Source organism: Leguminivora glycinivorella, chromosome Z (assembly GCF_023078275.1).
Source record: "Leguminivora glycinivorella isolate SPB_JAAS2020 chromosome Z, LegGlyc_1.1, whole genome shotgun sequence".
In the NCBI taxonomy this organism is placed as follows: Eukaryota; Metazoa; Arthropoda; class Insecta; order Lepidoptera; family Tortricidae; genus Leguminivora; species Leguminivora glycinivorella.
In genome coordinates this window covers 47,073,993-47,101,542 of record NC_062998.1, presented here as the reverse complement: position 1 = coordinate 47,101,542, position 27,550 = coordinate 47,073,993, and the positions used below count along the sequence as shown (strand labels likewise).

General features: G+C 38.9%; 1 protein-coding gene across 1 annotated transcript; it reads right to left on the bottom strand.

Moving 5' to 3' along the window:
* Positions 1 to 1,165: 1,165 nt before the first annotated feature.
* Positions 1,166 to 26,745, bottom strand: LOC125241844 (1-phosphatidylinositol 4,5-bisphosphate phosphodiesterase gamma-1-like). The gene is given in 16 exon segments (XM_048150507.1): positions 1,166 to 1,905; positions 2,506 to 2,651; positions 3,123 to 3,727; positions 3,902 to 4,122; positions 5,129 to 5,320; positions 6,360 to 6,425; positions 7,978 to 8,155; positions 8,533 to 8,711; positions 9,017 to 9,426; positions 9,429 to 9,949; positions 10,315 to 10,430; positions 13,082 to 13,282; positions 14,443 to 14,523; positions 16,217 to 16,298; positions 21,799 to 21,937; positions 26,219 to 26,745. Coding segments are annotated over 16 exon segments (3,606 nt in total). The 5' UTR covers positions 26,583 to 26,745; the 3' UTR covers positions 1,166 to 1,800.
* Positions 26,746 to 27,550: the final 805 nt, after the last annotated feature.

The window sequence follows — 27,550 nt, the reverse complement described above, 5'->3', positions numbered from 1 at the left end:
GACAGGGGCCTCCTTCTATGAGATGATTACTGTTGCATAGTCGTTGAGGACAGGGGCCTCCTTCTATGAGATTTGTTGTTGTTGTATGATTATTGTGAGATTATTCTATGAACATTATGGATTGCAATGTTGAATTTTGTTGGCTGAGTGCCTGATGATTCTTGTAAAGCATGTCGAGCGCGACCTGCAGCAGGATGGTCGTGTCGGCGCTATTAATAAAAGCGCCATCTGTTGTTATTTACTGTAACCTTTGTGAGCGCCATCTAGCGTCAAACTGTGAAATTATTATAGATTGTTTACGTTGACAAGCGACTTAGCTTGATAGCTGGTTGACTGCGCCATCTGTTGGCGATATTATGTAATCATTCTGTGGATCAGGTGACCGTTGGCAAACCGGTAGGTGCTTGTTTTGAACTGGGGATTGAGCACTTTTCGCTCGAGCCGCCGGTCTGTCAACAAGTCCTTTGGTGAGCTGTATCACACCTGAATCACTTTATTATTGTTTTGATTATGTGTTTTATTGTGTTCTGATACTTCTGATTGTGTTTTGATTAATTATTGCGTATTACTGTTAGGCGTATTAATAAATAGTGAATCGTAAAACCAACCGGACTTTGATATGGAGGACCTGAGCGAGCCGGACGATGACGGCTCGGTTTCCCCTATAATATCTACTTATAAATCCGACATATATATTTATTTACACTGACGATCTCGGAAAGCGCTCTAACGATTTCGCAGAAATTTGTTATGTGGGGGTTTTTGGGGGTGAAAAATCGGTCTAAATTATCCTTAGGTCCCGGAAAACGCGAATTTTCGAGTTTTCATGCGTTTTTCTTCGCGCGCCATCTCGTGTGCAGTAGTTGTACTGTTAAGACAGAATTCTTTCGGTCGATGTAAGTACTATTTATTGCAAACACTAGATGGCGACACAGGTCAAGGCTAAAACGAATAGAAAAATACACTATTTGAGTTTTTGTGGCGAAATGCGCGCCATCTCGTGTGGAGTAGTTGTGTTGTTAAGGCTGAGAATTCTTTCGCTCGATGTAGGTACTATTCATTTTTGAACTAGATGGCGACACATGTCAAGGATACGAAACAGAACCGAGCGAAGCTCGGTTGCCCAGATATTAATAGGTATATCTTTGAAATTATATTAAATTTAATATTGTAAAAATCTATTTAAACTTTGGATAGATTGTCTAGAAACACTAAGAAATCTTTTTTATTAATGGAAAACTTCATAGCACCTAATCTTCATTACAAAGGTTCTTAGTGTGAATCTATATAAGTATTACTTACCTTTAAATAAGGTATACCTGTACTTCATAACTAATTTTAAGATCGATGACAAGATGTCTGAAGTAAAGATAAATCTGTGCGTATAATTTGACGGGTGATGTATCATGTATCCTATTTACCGCTCGATACACTTTGCGGTAATTCTTTTTCAAAAGTTGACTTTATTCTCAGCTACCGCAAATATAATGGCACCTTGGTATGCCATGTACAGTCAACCAATTTGCCTAGGCCACTGTAGAACTCTTTCACAGTAAACATCAAAATGACTTCTACTGCAAATAAAGCACGGTATCAATAAGACAGAGTTCTAGAGTAGCCTAGGATTGGTTGATTGTACTGTAGTTGCCCAATACGCAGTTACTATTTTTTATCTTAGACTACACCTCTTCTCTTAGTAAATGTATCCCTGTATACGTACGTAATTTTTTTTCAGGCTCAAGTAGTAGTACAATTTTGTTTAATTTTGGGGCCACCTCTGAAGGTGGCTATGGGGGCCGATCAGCGACCGTGGACCAGCTTGAGATGAACTAAGAGGGATGAAAGTTCCAGCTCTTCGGAGTAGCCGTTGGTTAAGATCACGCTTCGGTATCCGGTCCGGAGGCCCTGGATCAATATAAAAAATGCATTAGTTTGGCTATCACCACACCTCGGACACTGACGATCAAATATTTGAAAGAGGCGCGTTCCTAGCACACATTCTAAGCTCGTGTACGTGAACGCGTACCATGCTTGTATGAGTGAAATATGACAGATTGACTGTTCGCATTTTTGACAGGTGGTAACTGTGAGGTAACCGAGAGGGGGTGGGCAGCGCTTTTAGAGGGGAGCGGGAGTGGCCATACTGTACGATAGTACTCTTTATTATACTGTGCTATCACTTAGAGTTTTCTAACTTGGACACTATTTCTATTTAATAAATCTTCTGATGTGCTAATAGATGTTTATTGGCATAACATAAGCCTCCTAATCGACAGCACTCTCCATCCCACCATTATAAAAATGTCTGTTACACTACACGCCACGACTCAGTAAGTTTTTTTTTCTGAAGTATGTAGTAGTGGAAACTATAGTTTCCGTAGACATATTTGGCACATTTTTTTCTGTAAGAATCAGGCTTTCAACATTTTTTTGTGAAAACTTCTTTTGACAGTGTTTTCCTACTGTTTGACCATTGTAAATGCAAAATATATTAATTAGATAAACCTTGAGAGGGTAGGTCGCCTGTCCGATGAAGTTGGGGTCTCCGAATATGTCTTCATCCTGGACCAGGAACCGAATTAGCGCCAGCTCTGGGTTGAACACTTCGAATTCGCAAATGTCGTTCCATATCGGGTTGATGCCGTTGTCGGCTGTCAAAAACACGAAGAAAAGAACTAAATTATAATCCAAATTTGCTAGACTTAATACAGGATGCTTATTTAGTCATCAATCTCCTCGCATTATGCTGACATTCGCCTCGGCGTATGGGAGCCTGGCGTACGCTTTGACAACTACCTGACCTGACCTTCCAACGAAGGGTAACTAGGCCTTATTGGGATTAGTCCGGGTTCGTCACGATGTTTTCCTTCACCGCAAAGCTACTGGCAATTATCAGGATGTTTATTTAGTAATCTGTAGCAATGTAGGGGGTGAAAACATGTTGAACAATTTTTACCATGGAACCAACTCCAAAACCTGAGAAAAAAATTAGCCGTTTCATACGTTTTGGCTAGTCAATTTGGCTAGCCATTTTGTATGAAATGCAACGTCAAAGAAAGCTATACATATAAATATCGACAGGAGAGTACGGTGAAACAATCAATGATTGCAAATTCACTTACCGACAGTCTTAGTAACAAGTTTGGTCCCAGAGTCGTAATCAGCGCCAATGATCTCGACTTCCACGAAGGGGCTGGCCGTGCCGCGGCCCGACTTGCACAGGTGGCGCGCCCCGATCACTCGCAGCATCACCGTCACCGGCGTCACCTTGCGCTCTATACTCCGCTTGTCATAAGGATTGTAGCCCTCCTCGAACATGAACTGAGGCTTTAGAACAAACCCGCAACCACCGTTCTCTTTAAACTTCCCCATATTTAATTGCATAGGTTTGTCGGCCGTCTGGTAGTTAAGCGCTACCATCTGAGACCCACAATTCCAGAATTGCACAGGGCTGTAGTTTGAAGAATCTATGCGCTGCCCTTTGGGGTAGATCCTGCTGAGCTGCACGGTGTGGTAGTTGAGGAAGAAGGTGTTGTCCTGCTGGCACATGAGCCGCTCGGCCTTGGTCTCGGGGAAGGAGGACATCTCGTGGAAGATGAAGCCCTTGTTGCGCAGCCGGTCCTGGCTGAAGGCGACGGAGCGGCAGTACACGATGAGGTCGGACATCTCGCGCGCTATGCGCCAGGTGCGCTCCATCTTGCGGTGCTGGAGAGACCGCGCGCTTGCGCTACAGGGAGAAAATGGTTATTGACTTTACTTCAAAATATGGATTTCTTTCCACGAACTAAGGCTAAGTATTGATAAACGTACAACTTTTGCAAAACGTTTGACGAAAGGGTTCGCCAGTAGACCTTGATTGCTGAAAGTGTACCTCAAATAGCAGAAGTCAAGTCAGAATTACCTGTGTGCAGCCTCCTTGATAGCAGACAGCCACTCAAGAGCCAGCTCATTATTCGGTGCTCGCATCTCAAACGGCGCGCACATACTAGGGCTCTGTATCCTCACGAGCCAACGCGGCGAACCGTCCTCTTCGCCCACGAACAGATCCACTATAGCGCCGTTCACATCCACCACGCCCTTCTGCCAGGAGCCGAGGGCGCTCGCGTCGGTTTCTAGGCAACTCTGAAAAAATAGCAGCGGATTAAAGACATGACATGAATAAAACTAGCACCACAGTATAATAAAGAGTACTTATCGTACAGCATGGCCCACTGATGTCATATATACCATAGATCAAGCAAACGTATCTACTTAGTGTGTCAAATGAACTCAGTGAAATCCACTGAGTTGTCCGTCTTTACTCGCAGCTTGCAGCTTTCGGGCGTCAATTTTTGTAAGTTGAAGTCAACCAAAACATAAAAAATGCCTCGTTACGTGATATCCAATTGCAACAACACAAAAATTATGAACAATCAAGAGCCTGAGACATATTTAAAATTACAGGCAAGAATCAACTTCAGTACAAAATTTGACACGCTCGACCCCTATACAAATATATGAATTTGTTTCTTCTATCTAAATTAAGTTCTGTGGTATGGCCATTCCCTCTCGGTTACCTCACAGTTACCGCATGTCAAAAATGCGAACAGTCGACCTGTCATATCTCACTCATACAATCATGGTACGCGTTCACCTACACGAGCTTAGACTGTGTGCTAGGAACGCGCCTCTTTCATATATTTGATCGCCAGTGTCCGAGATGTGCTAGCAATTGTTTTCTTAATAGTTCAAAGTTATTATTTAAAGTGAAACTTCTAATGGGACTTCCAACTGACAGAGTTTAGTTACTGTTAACCGTTTAACGCTCACTGACATACTAAGGGCCAGTTGCATCAACCACATTTGACAGACACATCATCGTCACGCAACAGACGTCTATGCATGGAACTTCCCATACAATAAAATTTAACGAACGCTTTACCGGTGACAGATGGTTTGATGCAACCGGCCCTTAAACGTTTAACGCTCAGTGTTGTCAACTCAAATTTTGAAAAACCCCTTCCTATTTTCATTTCCACATTACGAAGTTTCACTTCTTCCGCGCGAAGGGACTGAGTCGCCATGCAGTGAAGATCATAAACCGTAACTCAAGTTTCAGTTCACTCTGACATTTAAGGTGTCAACTCACAGCGATATCCGGCACTCTAGTCTCGATCTCCTGCACATAGTTGGCCGGGAACCAGTGGTGGCGCTTGCCGCCGTAGTCGCCGCGCCACCAGCCCGCGTCGGGCTTGTCCACGTTGGTGATGATGGCGTGCTTGCAGAAGGACAGCTCGTCGTCTTGACGCGCTCGATAGTCGTATAGGGCTTTTACTGTCACCTGGGGGTGCGAAGGAGTCGTACGAGTTGGCATATATTTAGTTATGTGTAAGTAAGTACCTTTTATTATGCGCATTGAGTTTTTTAATTGAATCATAAATTAAATATAAGAAGATCATCCCATACATTAAAATGCGACCGCCTAAGAACGCGCATACACTACACCACACATAGATGGCGCCACAAAAAATGCCTTGTTGCCATCGATTACTTGTAGATTGGCGTTATGTGTCACTTTCGGGCCATTCGAGCCGTTTTTAGGCGGTCGCATTTTAATGTATGGGATGGTATGATTTTCTTATATTTAATCTTACTATGATTGAATCTACAAAAAAGTCTTTTCGGTTAGGGTTTTGCGCACTTGAGTAGCACGAAGTGCACATTAGGATATTGTTGAGTAAGATAGCCCAACAAACAGCAATTATTTTTGGAAAGTCATAATGTAACACCCTATTCCTTGTTATTATTAAAATTCTATAGTCTAGGTTCTATGAATCGGTGCATTTTGTGAAATATTTAAATTTCCATAGTGAATAGGTATTTATTTAGATGCTGTTCTAATTATGAAACATGTGAAAATTTTATTCTAACTACCATCACTGCCAACATTTATCTACCACTACCACTATAGTGCCTACTAACGACCAACATTTAGAAAGTGTAAAGTTTTAAGACAATAAGATTTGTGATATCTAGGCTCGAAGCAAATCTGCAACTACCTACCGCTTACGGCTCAGCCACGACATTTGTCTAAGCGGGACAGCGGTGAGCGGCAGCCATACTTTGGAGCGAGACACAGCGATGGGACTTTTCATTCGCACGTATGACTGCCTCTCACCGCTGTCGCGCTTAGACCAATGTCGTGGCTGGGCCGTTAGCGAGCTGACCAAAAATACTTGTCTCACTTTCTCTTACCAAAACCTTAATCCGTTCACCTTTCATAAAAGGTCACAGAACACCTTACCTATAGAAAGGATGCATAAAATGTATTCCGGTTAGTACAACTATTATGTATTAGATAAAATTGGTACCTTACGTACCTTGGAGGTGAAAGAGGTGGGGTCCATGTAGCCGGGGGTTCCGTAGACGGAACTGTCGTCCGGTTCCTAAAAAATAATAAATTATTAATATTAGAAGACGGAGGTTTCACAGCCCAAAGTCGCCTAGGTGTATCGTAAAAGTGTGTATACTAATAATAGCGTATCAGAAGAAAAAAATATAAAAATTGTCGTTCGAAATTCAAAAACTTAGAAAACCTGCTTAGGGTCAATACAGACGGACTGCAACCTAACTGCAACTGCTGTGTCGGCGTTAGGCTTGTGTCGTTCACGAACTATGAACTGTTAGGAATAAAATCCCATCAATGACCGAAATGAACTGAATCTTTCCGTGCTCTGAGAATCGGTCTTTGCTCATTTAGTTCAGTATAGGATCGGCGAACGCGAGCGGTTTGGATCAAGAACGAGTGTGTGACTGCGCCGACCGAGAGCGAGAACTACTTAGCAGAGCAACAAAAAAAAGTCAAGTTTTCATATTAAACTTCGGTTACTTACAACCTTTCGGCCCGGAATGTTACTATCTGTTGACATTTTGACACTATTTGGTCCCATTCGTTCTGATCTTTCCGACCGCAGTGGTCACTGGTCTGTCTGAACTAAATGAGCAAAAGACCTAAAAGAGCGAACTAGTTCGTGGGAGCGATTGAACGAGATCGGAGCGCTCCGATCAACGAACGAAACGGCACAAGCCTAGTCGGCGTGCAGATCATAAACAAGTTGCATTTGGGTTACGTTTCGTCTGTAGCAGCCCTTAAACTTGTTTCCACCAGATTAAGTGCTATGCTACGTTGCTATGAATGCGTCTGATATCCACAAATCAGCTTAGTCGAACCCGTTCCCACTAGCGCTATGCTTTGTGGAACTATGAACATAATAGGCTAGTTTCCTACTAGTCAAATCAGCTTCTTTTTAAGAACTGTCAAAACGATTTGCTAATATGGAATTACTATGAAATACTGAGGAGTGACGTCACGGTCAATTCATTTACTTTATATCTTTTTCTTTGACTTATTAAATAGAAATTATGTTTAAACATAACTAGTGTCCATATTTTTCTTCGAATTATGTGGTGCTTTATTTTGTGCACTGCATAAAATATTTTATTTTAAGTACAGGAAACTAGCCTATTGATGGATATCAAACACATCCACATAGCGCATCTCTGGTGGAAGGGCACCCTTAATCAGTAGCACCTGTCGTTAGCCGAACTTCGAATATTTTTTTGATCAAAATTGGATAACACGCATTACATAGTCTCATGCACAGATGTCATATATACCATAGATCAAGCAAACGTATCTACTTAGCGTGTCAAATGAACTCAGTGAAATCCACTGAGTTGTCCGTCTTTACTCGCAGCTTGCAGCTTTCGGGCGTCAATTTTTGTAAGTTGAAGTCAACCAAAACATAAAAAATGCCTCGTTACGTGATATTCAATTGCAACAACACAAAAATTATGAACAATCAAGAGCCTGAGACATATTTAAAATTACAGGCAAGAATCAACTTCAGTACAAAATTTGACACGCTCGGCCCCTATACAAATATATGAATTTGTTTCTTCTATCTAAATTAAGTTCTGTGGTCTCATGATACTCACTGATATAATCTTCCTGACAATATCGTCACTTATTGGGTACCAGAGGCGGACTTTCTTGTAGAGCGGGTGTATTTCGTAATACGAGACGAGTTCGACCAGGCTCTCGAACGTGACTGTGCCTATGGCGTACAGCCGGCCTTCCTGCTTTATCCGACAATGCTTTATCTCTTTCTCTGTCCTGAAATCAAAGTGTTATAGTATTGACATAACAAATAAACATCGGAGAAGTGCGAATTACGAGTTTGGAGTACTGGTACCAGTGTTCACTCCAGCATTTATCAAACTATGCATCGTTAAGCCCATTGGCGAAACTATTAAGAAATCTGAGTATTATGTCTCGGAGGAAAATGCCTCCTTTAGCTTTGGGCCTCAAAATTAACAGTTTTCGTTAGATGGGTCATATCGCCAACCCAGTTCGCCTTCCTTAGTAAATCCATGGCTTGCGCGCGGTTCAGGTGCGGGTGAAAACAGTATTTAACCTCGTGCTTGTTCGGGTGGCACCGGAATGAGTGACAGAGATAACAGTAGTGGGTACATGGCTAAATATAAACGTACCTAAAGCTGATAGCGAACCCACGGTCCTTCTCACTAGGGCGCACCAAAAAGGCGCCGTCACAGTTTGCTTTCCTTAGTAACTCTTCAGCTTGTGCGCGGTTCAGGTGCGGGTGGAACCATTCCTTGCCTTCGTGCTTGTTCGGTTGTGGCACCGGCTCTTTTAGGGTTATCAGGAACTCCTGTAGACATACTCGTTCATTTAGAACCCATAATACTGGCAACGTACACCTTATTGCATCGCTTTTGATGTGCAAGTGGTGTTTTATATAATAATTGCATCGTCCGCGCTTTTGAAACGCTGGCGAGTTGGCTTGTCCCTTCTCTTAACGTTACGGGCATTTTCTACTATATCATTAAAAAAAAACAGGTAGTACAGACTAAAGTACTGGCAATACTCACGTACAGTACAAAAAAAGAATTTCAGAGGATGCAAAAGTTAATATTTTGTTTATAGAGTTATTTAGTAATTTAAAACTTAACTCACCTGACTCCTCAACGGATGCTGCCTATAATGCGTAATCAAGCTATACAAGCTGTCAAAACAAATCGAATCGATCAGGTAATACTTCGTCAGCCCGCGCTCCTGTTTCAACTTTATCCGACAATGGTTCGCCTTGCCCTGCCTCCAGAACGACAGGCAATAATCACCTACAAAAGTAACACTTTCTCTCACTAAAAATGTACCGTCACCCAAATGTGCATGAGCTCTAAGCAAGTCCTCCGCTTCTTGTCGATTCCCAGCTAGCTTCCCGTGGAACCAACACTCTCCGAAATGCAACTCGTTCTGAGGCACAGACGCGTTGCTCTCAGTCTCCGACTCGCCATCGCTTTCCGCGTCCGTCTCCACTTGTGTGTTATAATTCTCCGTGTAATACAACTTGTTTTCAGTTAGGAAAAAGCATGAGGGTGCCATTCGCGATCGACGGGATCCTCTAGTAGTAAAATCCCGTTCTTGATTGTATTTCTTAAGTCTAACTCTTTGCCTTCCTCTTGTTTGATAGAGAAGGAGTTTTCCTCAGCGCCGTCGGGGAGTTTCTTATGTTTGAGAATGACTTTCCGTCTTAGATCGTGCGGGGATGGGAGGCTAGTTTCATTTTTCTCGAACGGTTGTATTAGTAGCATGTCTCCGAATACGTCTTTGAACGCGCCAGCCATTCGTCTCTGCTGTGGTAGGGAGCAGTTGTCTTCGATGGAGAGTATAAGCGGGTAGTCGGAGGTGATGAAGGCGTGTTCCTTGATAGTTCTCAGTACGTCCATGAAGCGTATCTTGGTGGTAAGCGTGTGTCCGTGGTAGATGAAGGGCGTGCCGTCAGGCCCGTCCCAGCAGTCGAGCTCGATGCAGCGGCAGCCGGACCGCAGGCACCGCACGTAAGCCTCTAACGAAGACTCGCTGGAGAACTGGTCGCCGGTTAGGTACCTGAAGATATTATTGTGAGCTTAAACGATTGCTAGACGTTGTTTTATACCATGTAGCGATAAAGTTTACGAAGTCATTGACAATATTTTTAAGATGTGATTATTCAATTCTATTTGCAATTAGGGTCGATACGGATACTAACACAAAAATGTAATCGGAACACAGCCGCGCGATGCACGATAATAAGCGTGCAGAGCACAAAACTATATTTAGATATAAGAAACATATTAATCAATTTGTATATGAGCCTAACTTGTCACATTTTGTACTAACGTTGTTACCTGTGATAGGAAATTTGGCTCTAGCCTTCGAGTGTTCATAAATTTTGTGCAGTTGCAATGAAATATCACGTAACGAGTACTTACGTATTATGTGAGGAGGATATCCAGTAGTGCGAAAGTGGGCGCGTCATGTCTTGCGTTACGTGGTCGTGGCGCGAGTCCCAGATAGAGTTGTGCTTCGAGAACAGCATCTCGATAAACTGTGGGTCACATTCATATACGAATATAACAATTAACGAATTGAAGAAGTATTATAAGTATATTACCTAGATATTTTTCTGGCACGAACGTCAAGTTGTAAGTGCTTGACAAAATAAAAACATATACCATCCTTTTATCGATAAAATAGCCTTACTAAAATCTTGAATAATAAAAGAACTTATGTAAACTATTAAAATATGGTTCGTTTTATTATTATTGTTCATTTATTTTCAAACATGTGACATTTGTATAAAAAAAATAATGTTATATACACCTAAATTCAAGCCTATATTCCCTAAACGGGGTAGGCAGAGCACATGAAACTACTCAAGATCCAGTGCCACGGCAATAATTAATGACATAATTATAATAATTAATGACACATTGTAAGTTATCGGAGAACTAAATATCGAAAGGAAGTCCTAGTGTCACTTCGTTCGTGCTAGAAAAATATCTAGGTATAATTTTAAGACAGAAACATTTAAACGTCGGCAGTTGGGTGGGTGTCTTTAAATGCACATAAATAAGTTATACTTTCTGGCTTATAGGCCGGTATTCACGATGACGCAAAATGTAACTAATTCAACTTTCAATAGTATGACATACAAACCAGAGCACGCGTCTCATTAGCTGTATATCTAAACCAATAGGTACATAGAGCAGTAAACTAAACCTAATTTCGTCCATTCACATAGGTATGTAAATTACCAGTGAAAACACCTAGATAGGCACACTGATACAAATCTCTTTTATCCCTCCTTATTAGATAACCATCTGCGTCTAAGCCTATCTACCGATCTAGACTAGAAACCATTTTGGTAGTTATGTTTTAGTGCCATTGAATCATATTTGACTTTGGAGATAACCTCTCATGTCAATTGTGTTAAACAATTAGGATTGATAAAGATGGAAACACATTCATTGATGCACTATCCATAATTCATCGTACACTTTCATTGAACAGTTATATTGAAAGCCGCTTTATCTTGGTCTAAAACGCATGACCAGAGGGCGGAAATGCTCATGGCAAAAATCAAACGTCAATAGAGTTGGAATGTAAAATTTTATCGACATTTTCAGCTATCGATAAATTCAGTCTCCTTTTACATTTAACCTCTTTGATTAGCTATTCGACCATTTGATTTTGACCTCTTTGATTAGATTAAAAGTAAATTGTATGACATATAATTACAATTACCATTTCTGTCATTAGTCCTTTTGAATCTAATTCACGTTTGAAAAAAATGGTTAATCCAAAACGGAAAACTCAACAAATGGATAAAGAATTATCTTGTCGTACTTAAAAACAACTCAACAATATACTGATAATTTCATGTAATCGATAGTCGATAGAATTTAACGTTCAACTCTATTGACGTTTGATTTTTGCCATGAGCAATTCCGCCCTCTGCTCATTACAGTTAGTAAGTGGGCCATTTTTTTCAAAGATGTCCACCCCACTTTTTTTGTAACATGAGTATTTTTAGGCGATTAATACTCAGAATCGCGAGCTCTTTCGATCCTGATAGGAGAAAAAATATGTCCCAAGAATTCCGTACATTTTTGTATGTATGTATAAACGAACCTTCCATTCCGTTACCGCCATACAAAATGTATGAAAAATGGTAACGGAATGGGCCCAAAAAATATAAAAGAGACTAAAACAAAAAATAATAAAATAAAATTGGGACACTTTTTTATATCCTATTAGAATTGAAAGAGCTAGCGAATCTGATTTCCTTAAGTGGAAACCACATAAAAATTTCCAAATTAAAAAAAGAACTAGTGGTGGACAACTTTTTAAATTTTTGAAAAAAAGAGGAGACGAAGGATTAAACAGAACAAAATAGTATCCATAATACACACTTTAGTACAGAGTTTGCGAGATAGAGAAACATTAGCTCGACAACCAAAATAGATGGCGTTATACCGGTTGATCTGCGTCGCCTGTTGTGGTCACATAAAACATTACAAGCACACAACTATAGCAACAAAAGTTATGCACTCTATAGGCACTGGTCCCACCAGTAGTACACTATGAGGTATCGGCTATAACAACGAACAAAAGAGAGCGAGCGATTCGTAGCTCATAGCTCATCCTTCACGGCCCAGCCACGACATTGGTCTAAGCGCGGCAGCGGCGAGCGGCAGTCATACGTGCGAATGAAAAGTCCCATTGCTGTGTCTCGCTTCAATGTATGGCCGCCGCTCGCCGCTGTCGCGCTTAGACCAATGTCGTAGCTGAGCCGTCAGGTAGTCTCTAATAAATAGCGACGCCCTCGTCTCGTCATGTTGTTCCACTAGCAGAAACTCCTAGAACTTACGTAGCGTACACCAAAAAATTCAAATTTTGAAAAAACCCCCAACCGCGACATAGTGAACCGATTTTCATGAAACATGGCTAAGAACACTCCCGACTAACTCAGCTTTCAAACAAAAAAAACTAAATCGAAATCGGTTCATCCGTTCGGCAGCTACGATGCCACAGACAGACACACACACAGACAGACAGACAAACAGACAGACAGACAGACAGATAGACAGACGGACAGACGGACAGACGGACAGACAGACAGACAGACAGACAGACACGTCAAACTTATAACACCCCGTCGTTTTTGCGTCGGGGGTTAGAAACTGACAAGCTTACCTCGATAAGAGTGAAAGAGGGCTCATAACAATCTCTTTGAGGATCCTTTAGATAATCCCTAATAAACTGCGACGCCCTCGCCTCGTCATCTCCCATTCGGTCATGTTGTTCCACTAGTAGAAACTTCTGGAACTCTCGTAGCGTTATCGTTGTCCCGTTGGCACAATACAGGGAGTACTTGTCGAAAACGTCGTGGACGTTCTGAAAAAATACATGGTATTACGTCAAATATATAGGAGCGGCTAAGGCGCTCACAAATATGTGAATACGCAACTCTTTTCAATGCGTTAAATGTAACTTCCGATATATTTGAGAGATGAATGAACTATTGTAGTATTGTATCTAACGCAACATTGATAATACTCGTCAAGGCGATTCCTCTTTTGATGATGATTTTCTCGTGGCAGGGGCAGGATAGTACCCTCATTAATAGAAATAATTTTTAAGAAAAAAAAACCGCCTTCCTTTGGGGTTCTGGTGATAAATACTTTCAAATGTTGGATTATGTTATCAATTCGTCTGTATATTTTTTAATGTTTGTTATTCGATATCTCCGTCATTTCTGAACCAATTTTGAAATCTGGATGATTCTGAAGTACTTACAGATGAGAATGATTATCAGAACGGAACTCTAACCAGGGGCGGCTCACTCTTCATCAGCAGTTCCACTGCACCAAATGTCACTGTTCTGGACGTAAGTGCATGCTGTTCTTATAAAAATACCAAAGTCACTATAAGTGTGCCGTTCAGATTTGAGGAGTTCCGTTCTGACCATCATCAGCAATTCCACTGCACCAAATATCACTGTTCTGGACGTAAGTGCATGCTGTTCTTATAAAAATACCAAAGTCACTATAAGTGTGCCGTTCAGATTTGAGGAGTTCCATTCTGACCATCATCAGGAGTTCCACTGCACCAAATGTTACTGTTCCGTACGTAAATGCATGCTGTTCCTTTAAAAACACAAAAATCACCATATGTATGCCTTTCAGATTTGAGGAGTTCCCTCGATTTCTCCAGGATCCCATCATCAGAACTGGGTTCTGAGAAAAATGGGACCAATCTGTATGCATATAAATTCAATCAAAAAAGAAATTTCAAAATCGGTCTAGTAACGACGGAGATATCGAGGAACAAACATAAAAAAAAAAAAAAAAAAAAAAAAAAAAAAAACATACAGACGACTTGATAACCCCTTCCTTTGAGATTTGGAAGGCGGTTAAAAATGATCATAACGTATGCTGCGTGCGACATCAAACGGAAACCAAGACTTTATCGGAACGTGTGTATGGAGCCTAGAACTTCATATTCAAAGCAAAGTGTTAAAAATGCTTAGTGCGTAATGCCGGCTTCATACTTACGTTCTCATCGAAAATAAGCTTGTGATATAATGTAGAAAAGTCATCGAAGCTGATTTCGCCTCGTTTATTCGTGTCCACCTCCTGTAATCAGACATTTAAAATAGTATTTTATGCAACAGGCGTTTAAAGGAGGTCAAAAAAGACGAGTGGCGTGGGTAACAATTTGAGGCGAAGCCGAAAATTGTTATTGAGACGATACGAGTATTTTTTGACCCAGTTATACACCGTTGCATACAATACTTTTTCTACGACCATGCACTTAGTTTTTAATAGTTTTCTTGAATAACTTTCGTGCAATTCACACTGCTTCCTGTATTTTGACGCAAAGGTTTGCACTGTCAGCTCAGCTGCCCAAAGCCTTTCCGCGCACTCGCGCAGTGTCGTTATAAGGCGTTGCCATGGTTACAGAGCCAAACAATGCGTTTTCAGTTTTTTCGATACTGCGCGCATGCGCGGAAAGCCGGCGGACACTGGCTTTGGGGAATAGACCTTTATGTAGGGTTTTAAAGATCTATGCACGACCGTGTACTTAAATGACGTATAACAGTTCGGGAGTAGAAAAAATCTTTTATGAACGTGTACTCCATCTCAAATACGATCAAAAACGATGTAATTTTGAAAACTCTTGCAGCTAAAATCTTTCTCAGAATACATTTAGGTTTATTAAGACATAATTGATTTGAGTAATCCTGGGCTTTATAATGTAAATGGTATATATCGGTACAAATCCGGTACGTATCGGTATTTATAAATTTTATAATGGTACATATCGGTATAATGTAAATATCGGGAGCTCGACAAAAATTAAAAAGGTAATCACGGTCTATATTCCGGTCAGCTCATTTACACACAGCTACATTTCACAGCTCGGACATGTCAGCCAAGGTAAAGTCAAGTTCCCAAACATGTCTTATCAGGCTCTCTTATTTACTACCTAAGGTTTGTGTGAAAGTGGCAACTACGTTTAGAGCAGCGACAGATGTAGAACCAAAATAACCGGCCAAGAGCGTTTCGGGGCACGCTTAGTGTAGGGTTCCGTAGTTTTCCGTATTTTTCTCAAAAACGACTGAACCTATCAAGTTCAAAACAAATTTCCTAGAAAGTCTTTATAAAGTTCTACTTTTGTGATTTATTTGCATATTTTTTAAACGTATGGTTCAAAAGTTAGAGGGGGGCACACACTTTTTTTTCCTTTAGGAGCGATTATTTCCGAAAATATTAATATTATCAAAAAACGGTTTTAGTAAACCCTTATTCATTTTTAAATACCTATCCAACAATATATCACATGTTGGGGTTGGAATGACAAAAAAAATCACTCCCCACTTTACGTGTAGGGAGGGGGGGGGGGGTACCCCAATAAAACATTTTTTCTCACTTTTTATTTCACCACTTTGTCGGCTTGATTGCTATACATGTTGGTACCAAATTTCAGCTTTCTAGTGCTAACGGTCACTGAGATTATCCGCGGACGGACGGACAGACAGAAATGGCGAAACTATAAGGGTTCCTAGTTGACTACGGAACCCTAAAAATGAGATCCATCTCTTAGGTGTAGGTAGCACAAATAAAGGTACTTATAAAAAAATTATTAAAACTACATTGAAGAATTGTTGTTCATTTATTCGTTCACCGTTATTCAACAGATAACGAGCCGTCCAAGGCAGGTCACAAAACGGAAATGAAAAGTATTGGGAAAAAATAAAAAAAGAAGTAACATGACTTATTTTACGAGTGTTTGCAAATTGTATTTATTTAGAGGTGACATATTTACCTGGAATATGTCTCTCAGCTTGCTCGTCGATATTTTGCAGTTGATCTTCGGCAGGAAAGCCTTCACCTCCTTCAGTGATATTCTAGAAATAGGTAACCATGTTAAAATCATATTAACAAAATTACGAGTACAATATGCACCGTTCAAATTCTTATCATGTCATGTCACATTGGGATTGATCAGCAGTAAAATTTAAAGGACGTTTGTGGTACAGTTTATTTGTGGTAGCGCATTATTTAGTTACTAGCTTTTGCCCGCAGCTTCGCTCGTGTTAAATTCGAAAATTTCGGAATTCTCCATACAAAACTTCCACCACCCATATCAGGGAAGTGCATGGGGGGTTAGAAAGAGACAAAAAGTAGCCTATGTCACTCTCCATCCCTTCAACTATCTCCACTTAAATAAAATAAACCGGCCAAGAGCGTGTCGGGCCACGCTCAGTGTAGGGTTCCGTAGTTTTCCGTATTTTTCTCAAAAACTACTGAACCTATGAAGTTCAAAACAATTTTCCTAGAAAGTCTTTATAAAGTTCTACTTTTGTGATTTTTTTCATATTTTTTAACCATATGGTTCAAAAGTTAGAGGGGGGGGGACGCACTTTTTTTTCCTTTAGGAGCGATTATTTCCGAAAATATTAATATTATCAAAAAACGATCTTAGTAAACCCTTATTCATTTTTAAATACCTATCCAACAATATATCACACTTTGGGGTTGGAATGAAAAAAAATATCAGCCCCCACTTTACATGTAGGGGGGGTACCCTAATAAAACATTTTTTTCCATTTTTTATTTTTGCTGTCGGCGTGATTGATATACATATTGGTACCAAATTTCAGCTTTCTAGTGCTAACGGTTACTGAGATTATCCGCGGACGGACGGACGGACGTACAGACAGACATGGCGAAACTATAAGGGTTCCTAGTGACTACGGAACCCTAAAAATCGCGTCAATTCGTCGCTCCGTTTTGCCGTGAAAGACAGACAAACAAACAGACACACACACTTTCCCATTTATAATATTATAGTATGAATATTTAGTTTTGTTTTGCATGGGCTGCATTGCATGGCAGATTTTATTTAGTTTTGATTAATTTAACGCATATTGGTCTACTCGTATGCGATTTTGAAGGACTTCTTGCCCTAAGAGGAATAGATAATAACTATTTTGGACATTCACTTTCAGTTATTTTTTATCTTATTTTTTATTTAAATTTGTTATTACTATTTGCCTTATTTGAAAATAAAGTTACTTGAGCAGATTGCCAATGTTAACGTAAACATATACATAGCAGACTAACAAAACATTTATTGTAACTGCTAATGGGGGTATAGATCCCCACAGTCACGCTTTCTTATAGATACCAGGGATTATATGCTGGCGGTACGTAAATGTACCTAGGTATACCTACATTGAAAACACGCTACATATATACCTGTAAAGGTTTATAAGTTGATAACATATAGGTACAGGCGAAACAGAGCAGACAGAAAAGGTTAAAAAAACTTCTCAAGTTTTCATACAAAAAGCCAAGGTCGCGTGGGCTCTTAAGTACATTATCATTAATGCGATTCGCATGGCAGCAGGGCACACAGATCACAAACTAGATGAACGATATAACCACATCACATATAGGTTCCTGCCTCACTACTCGTACCCAAACTCGTACAGTAATCGCAAGATTGATCTGCGATATGAAGTCTAGTAGTACGATTTCACTTAACTATACGTGGTTGAAGCTAGGAACATACTACGCGGACGTCCGTCGTAAAACGACCGCGACCGCGACCTATCAGTGTGCACGGAACAAAACATCCAGAGAGCCAGATTTCGATCGGACGTCCGTGTGCTCAAGGCCACGTCCGCGTCCGTCGACCGATAGTTTGCACGTTATGTGTATTTCCATTGTCCAGATTCCCGTCCGCGGTCGATTTACGACGGACGTCCGCGTAGTGTTATCCTAGCTTGAGTCACACAACCCTCAAAAAGCCACGCGTGTCAGTTAAGCTAGGAACATACTACGCGGACGTCCGTCGTAAAACGACCGCGACCGCGACCTATCAGTGTGCACGGAACAAAACATCCAGAGAGCCAGATTTCGATCGGACGTCCGTGTGCTCAAGGCCACGTCCGCGTCCGTCGACCGATAGTTTGCACGGTTATGTGTATTTCCATTGTCCAGATTCCCGTCCGCGGTCGATTTACGACGGACGTCCGCGTAGTGTGTTCCTAGCTTGAGTCACACAACCCTCAAAAAGCCACGCGTGTCAGTTAATCACATGTTGGCATTCCTCTACGCGACTGCGTCAGAATATCAAGGGGGTTGTGTTTTTTAGGGTTGGCATGGTTATTTCTTTGGTACGTGCTACTGCTACCAGGATGGTTTTAGCATGTGTCGTCGCGAGATAGCTACCTACATCTATTTTGAAATATCCGGTCTAGAGTTGCAAAAAAACGGTTTTTTTTCTGGCTTGAAAAAAACATGAAAAAACCAGTTTTTTTCTGGAGCATGTTTTTTTCTAATGTACAAAATCTCAAAATTTGCAAAGCAGTTAATACTTTATACGGTTTTTTAAACTTAATGTTAACTATTAAACGAATTTAATCAAATAACTTTAATTTCTGGTCTTATAAAAGTAACATTTACGAATCTGTAGTTGGTAGTTATCACTATTTTCTGTTGGCAACACCACCGCCTCTCCACGCTGCACGCCGCATCGGGGATTCCCAATAAACGTTTGTATACTGAATGCTAATCGAATTAAAATGTACGTTATTGTTATTGAAACACGTTACAATTCACGAAAAACCGTTATTGTCGAATTATTTGTTCATCTGAAAAAAAAACCATATTTAGAAAAAAACCATGGTGCTCGGTTTTTTTTCATGTTTTTTTTTACAATTCTGAAAAAAAAAACATTTGGTTTTTTTTCTATTTGCAACCCTAATCCGGTCCGCAAAGTTATACATATAACTAAAATCGCATGCGAGTTTGCGCGTCGTGTAAATGGGCTCCGGTGTAAAAGAAAAAACGCATCTTGCTCGTACATTGAGATGTCCAGGCCCCGTAGCCGAATGGCATTTCTGCGACGCGAAACGAAAACGAAACGCCGCGAAAGGTAGTCTGGCTCTGTCGCGCCAATACGCAAGAGCGATAGAGATAGATATCTTCGAGCGTTTTGTTTCGTGAGCGTTTGTGCCATTCCGCTACGTACCCTGATTCCACTCCAGAGCTATGTGCAATCCACAATAGGAAAATACCGGTTTATTTAAAAGTAACGGAGCGCCTATGTGTTGTAACCGCGATTCAAAATCGGTTCAAAATACGGAATCTGTGTAAAGTAGTCAATGGCAAGGTGCAGCAAGTCAGGGCGCAGACAATACATTATACAAGCGGTATTGACAGTTACAGATTGCTGGATCTGTATGTTGAATAACAATTTCAACCGAATTGAGCCCTAAGGGCCTGACGCGAAAAATAAAACTCTTCCCTATTGAATGCTGTCACTCGAATAAATCTGTACCTAACTGTAGTCAGCAGCAGAGAACCCAAATTCGTAACTTAACTTTTCCTGCACTATACAGTGAAGCATAATATATTTATCAGAATAAAAAGCAGCTTTTAGAGTACAGATAATAAAATATTCATTTCTTTCATAACTAATGTATATGAATGAATGAATGAATGAATGATGAATGATTTGAATGAATGAATGATTTATTCACAAGAACATACATATAAGATACAGATACAAGGCATGCACTTATATACTATATTCTGCCATTCGGCATGTGAAATTTGATTGTATTCATGCAAGAAACAGAAGTCCTGAGCTACCTTTTCGTGCACAAACACAGGTTTGACATTGACTGCTGTCATTTATGCCAAATAACAGTTGATACCAAATCTAATAATCAAACTTAAAACTAAAGAAATCGTCTAGGGAATAAAATCAACAATCACACAATAACTTATACAGTTTGTTTTTGAAATCCGTATAAGTAAGGGTCTTTAAATATGCTGGAATTTTATTATATATTCTAATACCCATAATGTAGGAACTTTTCCTTCTGACTAGTAGATTATTCGATGGCACTGTCATTTGGAATTGCCGTACAGGTCTATTGACAACATTTTTTATAGCAGGAAACAAGTCTGGGTTCTGCTTGACAAACAGTGACATTTCATATATGTAAAGGGAGGTCAGAGTTAGGAGTCCAAGTTTAGGAAATAAAGGCTTACAGGTTTCTATGTATCCTACTCCACAGATGGCCCTAATACATTTTTTTTGTGCAATGAACACTTGATCGGCATTTACTGAATTACCCCACATGATGATACCGTAACGTAAGACGGACGCGACATAGCCATGGTAGCTCATTAAGGCTGTATCCAAGGACACTGTTTGTTTCAGTTTCCACAGAGCAAAACGAAACGTATTAATTTTTTGGCATATCTTGGCCCAAGGCGTTAGGCCCAAAAATGTGGTATAATTTACTTCCTCTACGTTAACACCACAATAGCTTACTTTCACACTATGTGATTTAGCTTTGTAAGATCTAAACTGCATAAATTTAGTTTTATTTAAATTTTAATTTATACTTCCAGAATACTACACTCCATAACGGCATTTTCAGAATTTGGGACCCCCCAATTAGCCAATTTTGTCACATTCTGAAAACAATATTTTCTTACAGTGGAGTAGCCATTTACACAATAAACCATTTTATCCCTCCTTCAAAATATTTATCTTCAGGGATATCCACAGCCCAATATATTGGGCTATATATCTCATACCATGTCCCAAGAATATGGGACATAAGGGAAAGTACCTATAATATACAGATAGGATATATTGCTGAAAGAAGACTTTATTTTATTTTTAAACTTAGTAAAACTGCATTTAAAGATTTTTTTTTTTTTTTGAAAAATTGCATGGACAAAATTTAAGGCTAAGGAGTATGCTATGTAAAATGTTAAAATTCATGGTATTCCTATAATTTATAAGTGTTCGATCAAAGCATGACAAAATTACAGAATGATTTTTTTTTCTCGTGAACATTCCCGAACCATGTATTATTTAAAAATCTATGAATGCAGTTTTACTTAGTTTTAAAAATAAAATAAAGTCTTTTTTAGCAAAATACCCTATCCACGATATTTAAAGTACTTTCCGTTCATGTCCCATAGTCTTGGGACACCCTGTATATAGTATGCTATATATTTTTTAACTTATTATACTATATTAAGTCCTCAATAATGCCATATTATCATGTATTATAATTTATAAGTGTTCGCAAAGCATAAAATAAGTGCAGTGAACATGAAAGATTAATTTTGGTATGAATTACATGCTTTTACTTTACAGTTTAAATACACTTAGAAAGATAAATGAAGATGAGATGCCTATCTCAAATCTGAAATTAGAAAAGTAACTGTACTGTACTGTACAAGTAGACAGACAGTGGTAACACTTTATTATCAAATAATAAAGAGTAACAATTGTTAGTAATTTTATATGAAATATTTTCAGACATATTTTTGATATTACAAAATAAAAACCAACACAGTTACACTTACTTTTCATGAGAGTTCTCTATGGCATAGAACTCCTTCCGAAGCCACCTTTCGATCTGCAGTGGGTAGGGGGCATTTATTGCTTCGTCCACCAGGAATCTCACTCCCTTCACCCAGGCTTCACAGTCTTTGTCTGTTTGTGCTGAAACATGAGCAGTTTATTGTTAGTTTATATGATAATATGACATTGTTGAGAACTTAATAATACTTAATATAGTATAAAAAGTCAGCATAAATATAGTATGGAGTACGGACATTGTTCAGATGAAAATATTCATCTGGCAAGATAAAATGGTTCACTATGTGTTAGACAACTGGTCTGGCCTAGCGGGTAGTGACCCAGCCTGCTAAGCCGTGGTTCCGAAGAAGCCGTGGAAGCCGGGTTCGAATCCTAGTAAGCACATGTTATTGCTTCATAAATGAAAATGAAAATGAAAATGAAATATTTATTTTTCAAGTAGGCATATTACAATGCGCATATGAACGTCAAATAAAGCTACGCCGGCTCTAACCCTACGCCTCAGCCTCGAGAAGATTTCAGTCCCCCCTCAGTTGGGAGGGGGGTATCCACTATGGGACCGGCAAGAAACTCGGCGGGCAACTTCTTTTCAAAACATTACATCTTATAATTAACATGCATTAAATAACAACATACAATTTAACATGCAAAAGTATTCATCAAAGAATATGAACAGACTAGGTACTCTATGGAAATCAATTTCAATAAATTATATTATTGCTTAATAATACGTCGTTCTTCTTCAGAGAAAACATATCAAATTGTCATAGAAGAAAAAGATAATATGAATCTCAATATCATTAAATATGTAATTTACCTACACAACATAAAATATAAAATATTTGATGTGCTTTCTTATCTGAACTGTGTCCTCTATACATAATACAATTATTTTAATTGCTATTCGTTTTTTGTAGTTTCTGGTTCGGGCCATGCATGTTTGTCTGTCAAATAGTCCTCGACTCTGTAATAAGCCTTTAACATCAATGATTTTTTTAAGTAGTTCTTAAGAGCTGGGAGGGGTAATCTCAAAGCAGTGTCAGGTAACTTATTATAAAAATGAATGCATTGCCCAACAAATGACTTCTGTACTTTACGGACACGAAACTTCTTTATGGCAAGCTTATTTTTGTTTCTAGTGTTATAATTATGGATATCAGAATTCTTAGTGAAACAGTCTAAATTCTTAACAACATAAATTATACTATCATAAATGTATTGGGAAGCTACAGTTAAGATATTAATTTCTTTGAAGAGTTCTCTTACTGATTCACGTGTTCCTAAGTTGTAAATAGAACGAATGGCTCTCTTTTGTAATACAAAGATAGTCTGTATGTCAGCTGCTTTGCCCCAAACCAGAATACCGTATGACATTACACTGTGAAAATAACTATGATACACTAGGCAAGCTGTCTCAACATTAGTCAGTTGCCTGATTCTCCTAACGGCGTATGCGGCTGAACTTAATTTGCTTGCTAGTTTCTTTATATGAGGACTCCATTGTAGATTTTTGTCCAATGTTAAACCAAGAAACAGTGTTGTATCTACCATCTCTAAGCATTCATCATTCAAAAGTATTTTTGTATCGATTGGTTTAACATTCGGCAGAGAAAATCGAATACATTTGGTTTTCTTAGAATTAAGAAGTAAATTGTTGACAGTAAACCACTGCAGTACATCAGCTAACGTGCTATTAATTACATTGTAATCCGTAGATTTTCGGTCAACATTAAAAAGCAGTGATGTATCATCAGCAAAAAGTACTATTTCACAAAAGTTTTTCACTATACATGGCAAATCATTTATATAAACCAAAAACAGGAATGGACCTAAAATTGAGCCTTGTGGCACTCCTAATTGGACTACAGTCCCGCTAGAGCGAGTTTTGTTAACAACTACTGTTTGTGTTCTATTGCTAAGGTAAGAAGACATAAAGTTTAGGGCATTTATAGACAAACCATAGTGTTCTAATTTCAAAATGAGCGTTCCATGATCCATAGTTAGTGAGTTCCTAGTAAGCGCATTTATTTGTGTGATGAGCACAGATATTTGTTCCTGAGTCATGGAGGTTTTTATATATATCGTTGTCTGAGTACCCACAGTACAGAAGAAGAAATCGCCGCCGAACATTTGATAATTAATTTAGTATTTTGACATTTTTTGAACTCCATATTTGCAGAATCTCTAATGGAATTGCTGGATGTACTCCAAATTTTAATATGTCCTATATTATTCTACAAAAAACTGTTGTTTCATCTCATTCAACTAATTTTGGTGCCAAGTAGTTTTGATAATCACGGTTCTACTGTATTTCAAATACAAGCGCAGCTGCCGAGGTATAAATTTGCAAGCAAATCACAACAAAGCTCTTTCCATGAAAACATTCCGGGCTATATTTATCTGTAGGCTAGTTGCCATTGCCAGTAGGTGGTCAGTCAAGAGCAGACCTTAATGTTATAGCAGTAAGACTTGTGCCATTGGCGTTACAAAAATAATACGAATGAACCATGGCAATGGCTTAGGACTAAACTGATTCACATTCCGATTAAATCTTAAAATAGATTCATTGACTAGAGAAACCTTTCTTTGATATGCAGTTTTGGAATTTCATGGTAATAGAATATTATTATTTCAGTAAAACTTTGATTACTTGTTAAGCAATTTGAGACAAAAAAATATGTAAGTAACCCATTGTAGTACATTTAATATAAATAATAAACTATATACATAGTTTAAAACATGTGAGATCAGGATTAATTAAAATAATGTATATAAGTATTTATATATTATATATATCATTGTCTAAGTACCCACAACACAGGCCTTCTTGAGCTTACCGTGGGCCTCAGTCAATCTGTGTAAGAATGTCCTATAATATTTATTTATTTAATGTTTATAAACACTCACTGCATAGCTAGTGCCCAGAAAAGACATGAGGGTGGCCCAAAACATGTTGACTACAAACTTCTAAACAATCATTAAAAAGTAAAACTACAATCATATAACTGAAGCAAGAAGCATCTTTAAAATGTTCTTGTTTGCTTTCAATAGACTAGCACATAAGGGATCATCCATAAATTACGTCACACTAAAAATCGTGATTTTTGACCCCTCCCCCCCTCCTTGTCACAGCTGGTCACATTTGTTAGACTCCCCCCTCCCTAGTGTGACGTCACATATTTTGCAAATTTACACGTACCTAGAAATTATTGAATGAAAACAGCGGGTAGAAATCAATCTTATTTCCATTTATGTACTTAAATTATTCTTTACTCCACCAACGGGTAAAGGTTCTCTTGATACTTCAAAAATGAATGACAAAGTTCCATTTTATCTACAAGAGTGCAAAGTAATTTCATAGAAATTTTAACTTGATGTGCACATTGCACAACTAGCTGTGGCTGGTAGAATAAACGTTTAAATGATGATTTTGACTCTTAAATGTTAATAACTACATTGTTTGATGTTTTGCAGTTAATATTTTCCACGTGTTGGTGTGTGAGTGACAAATTTATTTAACCTACGTGCCTTGAATCCCCCGCAACGCTCAAGATTCCACATTCTGAATCGGACGACAAAACAACTGGTATCTTATATTTATAACCAGATGCAAAGTCGAGAATATGTAATATTCTAGGCCATTTACAACATTTTTAGCTATACATGGCTTAGACAAATTTTAGTTTTTTTTTCGACCTAAGTAATCGCTCAATTAATTTTTTTATGTTATTCAATTTTCAAATTGCTGTAGTATAATTTACTTTAGACACAGATATGTCTAATTTATTTTATGGTAGACGATAGACATTTTACAATACGAAATAAAACCAAAACAACTATCTACAGTAACAAGAGTACGCTTATCGATTTAGTCTGAAATTTTGGAGTTTTCACCGAGAAGTTTAAAAAAAAAACCCTAAAAATGACGAATCAAATTTTGTCCGAGACATAAGAATGTTATAAATGGCCTAGCTAGACTATAGCCTACTTTTGGCTTTTCATCCGGTTACCGAACATTCTGTATGTGTTGTTTGTATGTTTATGAGATTTTCATAAAGAAAGTTTATAGTTAATGTTTTAACCCTTACATTATGATAGATTTTGAAATGTGACGTCACGAAATTTAGGACCCCTCCCTCCCCCTTGTCACACATTGTCACACTTCGTCGACCCCCTCCCTCCCCCTTAACGTGTGACGTAATTTATGGATGATCCCTAAGAATAGCCAACAAGATGTTAGATATTCTTGGGATGGATGAAGATTAGCATCACACCTTCATGTATAATGGAGTCAAAACAAGTCTAGTGTAAAAGTTGTGAGCAATGAGTTATGATTACAAAAAACATGTAACATTAAATTGCAATCGTATCATTATTTGTCATAAAAATTATCACGAGTCTTACCAGCAAATGAGGCAGATCGCAACTTAAACTCAGTGCCATAGTAAATCGTAAAGCACTTGGAGCTCTCCAGACGCTTCGTGTCCTCGGGCCAGCGCTCGAAGTCCTTCGAAGACTTGCCCACTCTGACCTCCTTGATCTCCCGGATGTCGAGAGCGCCCTCATAAGCGTGCCTTTGCTGGGTCCCGCTTGACGACCGATACCAGATCACCTGGTGCGTCTCTCGCCTCACCGACAGCGTCCGCTGGTCTGGCCTCTTCCGCGGGTAGAATAGGAGCACAGTAGACCCTCGTTCTATATACGATATGAGCTGATCGGCCTCGTGAATGAGCCTGTCGCCGCCGCCGTTATAACACACGGAACTCATCGCGATTTTTTTGCTCACGCGGCCGGCTTATACTTTTCCAACCACATGGAATATATTAGTTATAAACTGAGGATCAAATTAAAATATTTCATGAGAAACTTTCAGTTTAATCTAGTTAATAAAGCAAATTAAATTAGTAAAATCTGCCTTGTACTGTTCAGCATTCCCCTGTTGTTTGTTTGACACTTCTGACCGACTGAGGCGTCTTTCCATATCCTTTAACTTATTGAACAAAGGCGTATTTTGCCGGATTTACGAGTAAGCACGTATCTTGGCACGTATCATGTAAGTACAGTGCACATAAAAATCTGAGAAAATAATTTCTACATATACTTTCAATTTATGATGAACTATATACTTAATTTTGATGACACAATTTCTTTACTGTTATTAAGCTATAGTGAATTATTTTTGCGTTGCTATTAAGAAATCTACATCAATGAACAATACGAATTTTAAAAAACGAATTAGAATATTTTAAAATATATATAATACTTCTAACTTAGGTACTCCAGAAATTTCTTTGTTACTTACAATAATTAGATCGCTCCAAGACTTAACAAACAACATGAAAATCAAGATCCTGTGCACTTTTCTGTACATAAATGAATACTAATGCGCTATTTTCAGCTCCGGTCATGGCTACTGTACGTAAAAGTGGTACCAACGGATATTACAACCATACAAACAGTTACTTCAGTAGGTTGCGTTTTTATCAATTATGCGTGCACTAAGCCAAACTATCGAAGTTGAATATGTCTGATGATTATTAACTGCGTACTTGCGTAGGTGAGCTTCAAGATAGATTAGCTTGATTGTATTTGCTGATGTGTTTATAAGTAGTGTGCTCAAGTAGCACTGCGTAAATAAGCTATTGTTTATGATGAGTTGCTTTAGTTCATTCATCAATCATTTAATACAAATATGTTCATTTTTAAAGGCCTTCCACGGCCAATTACTTTATTCAA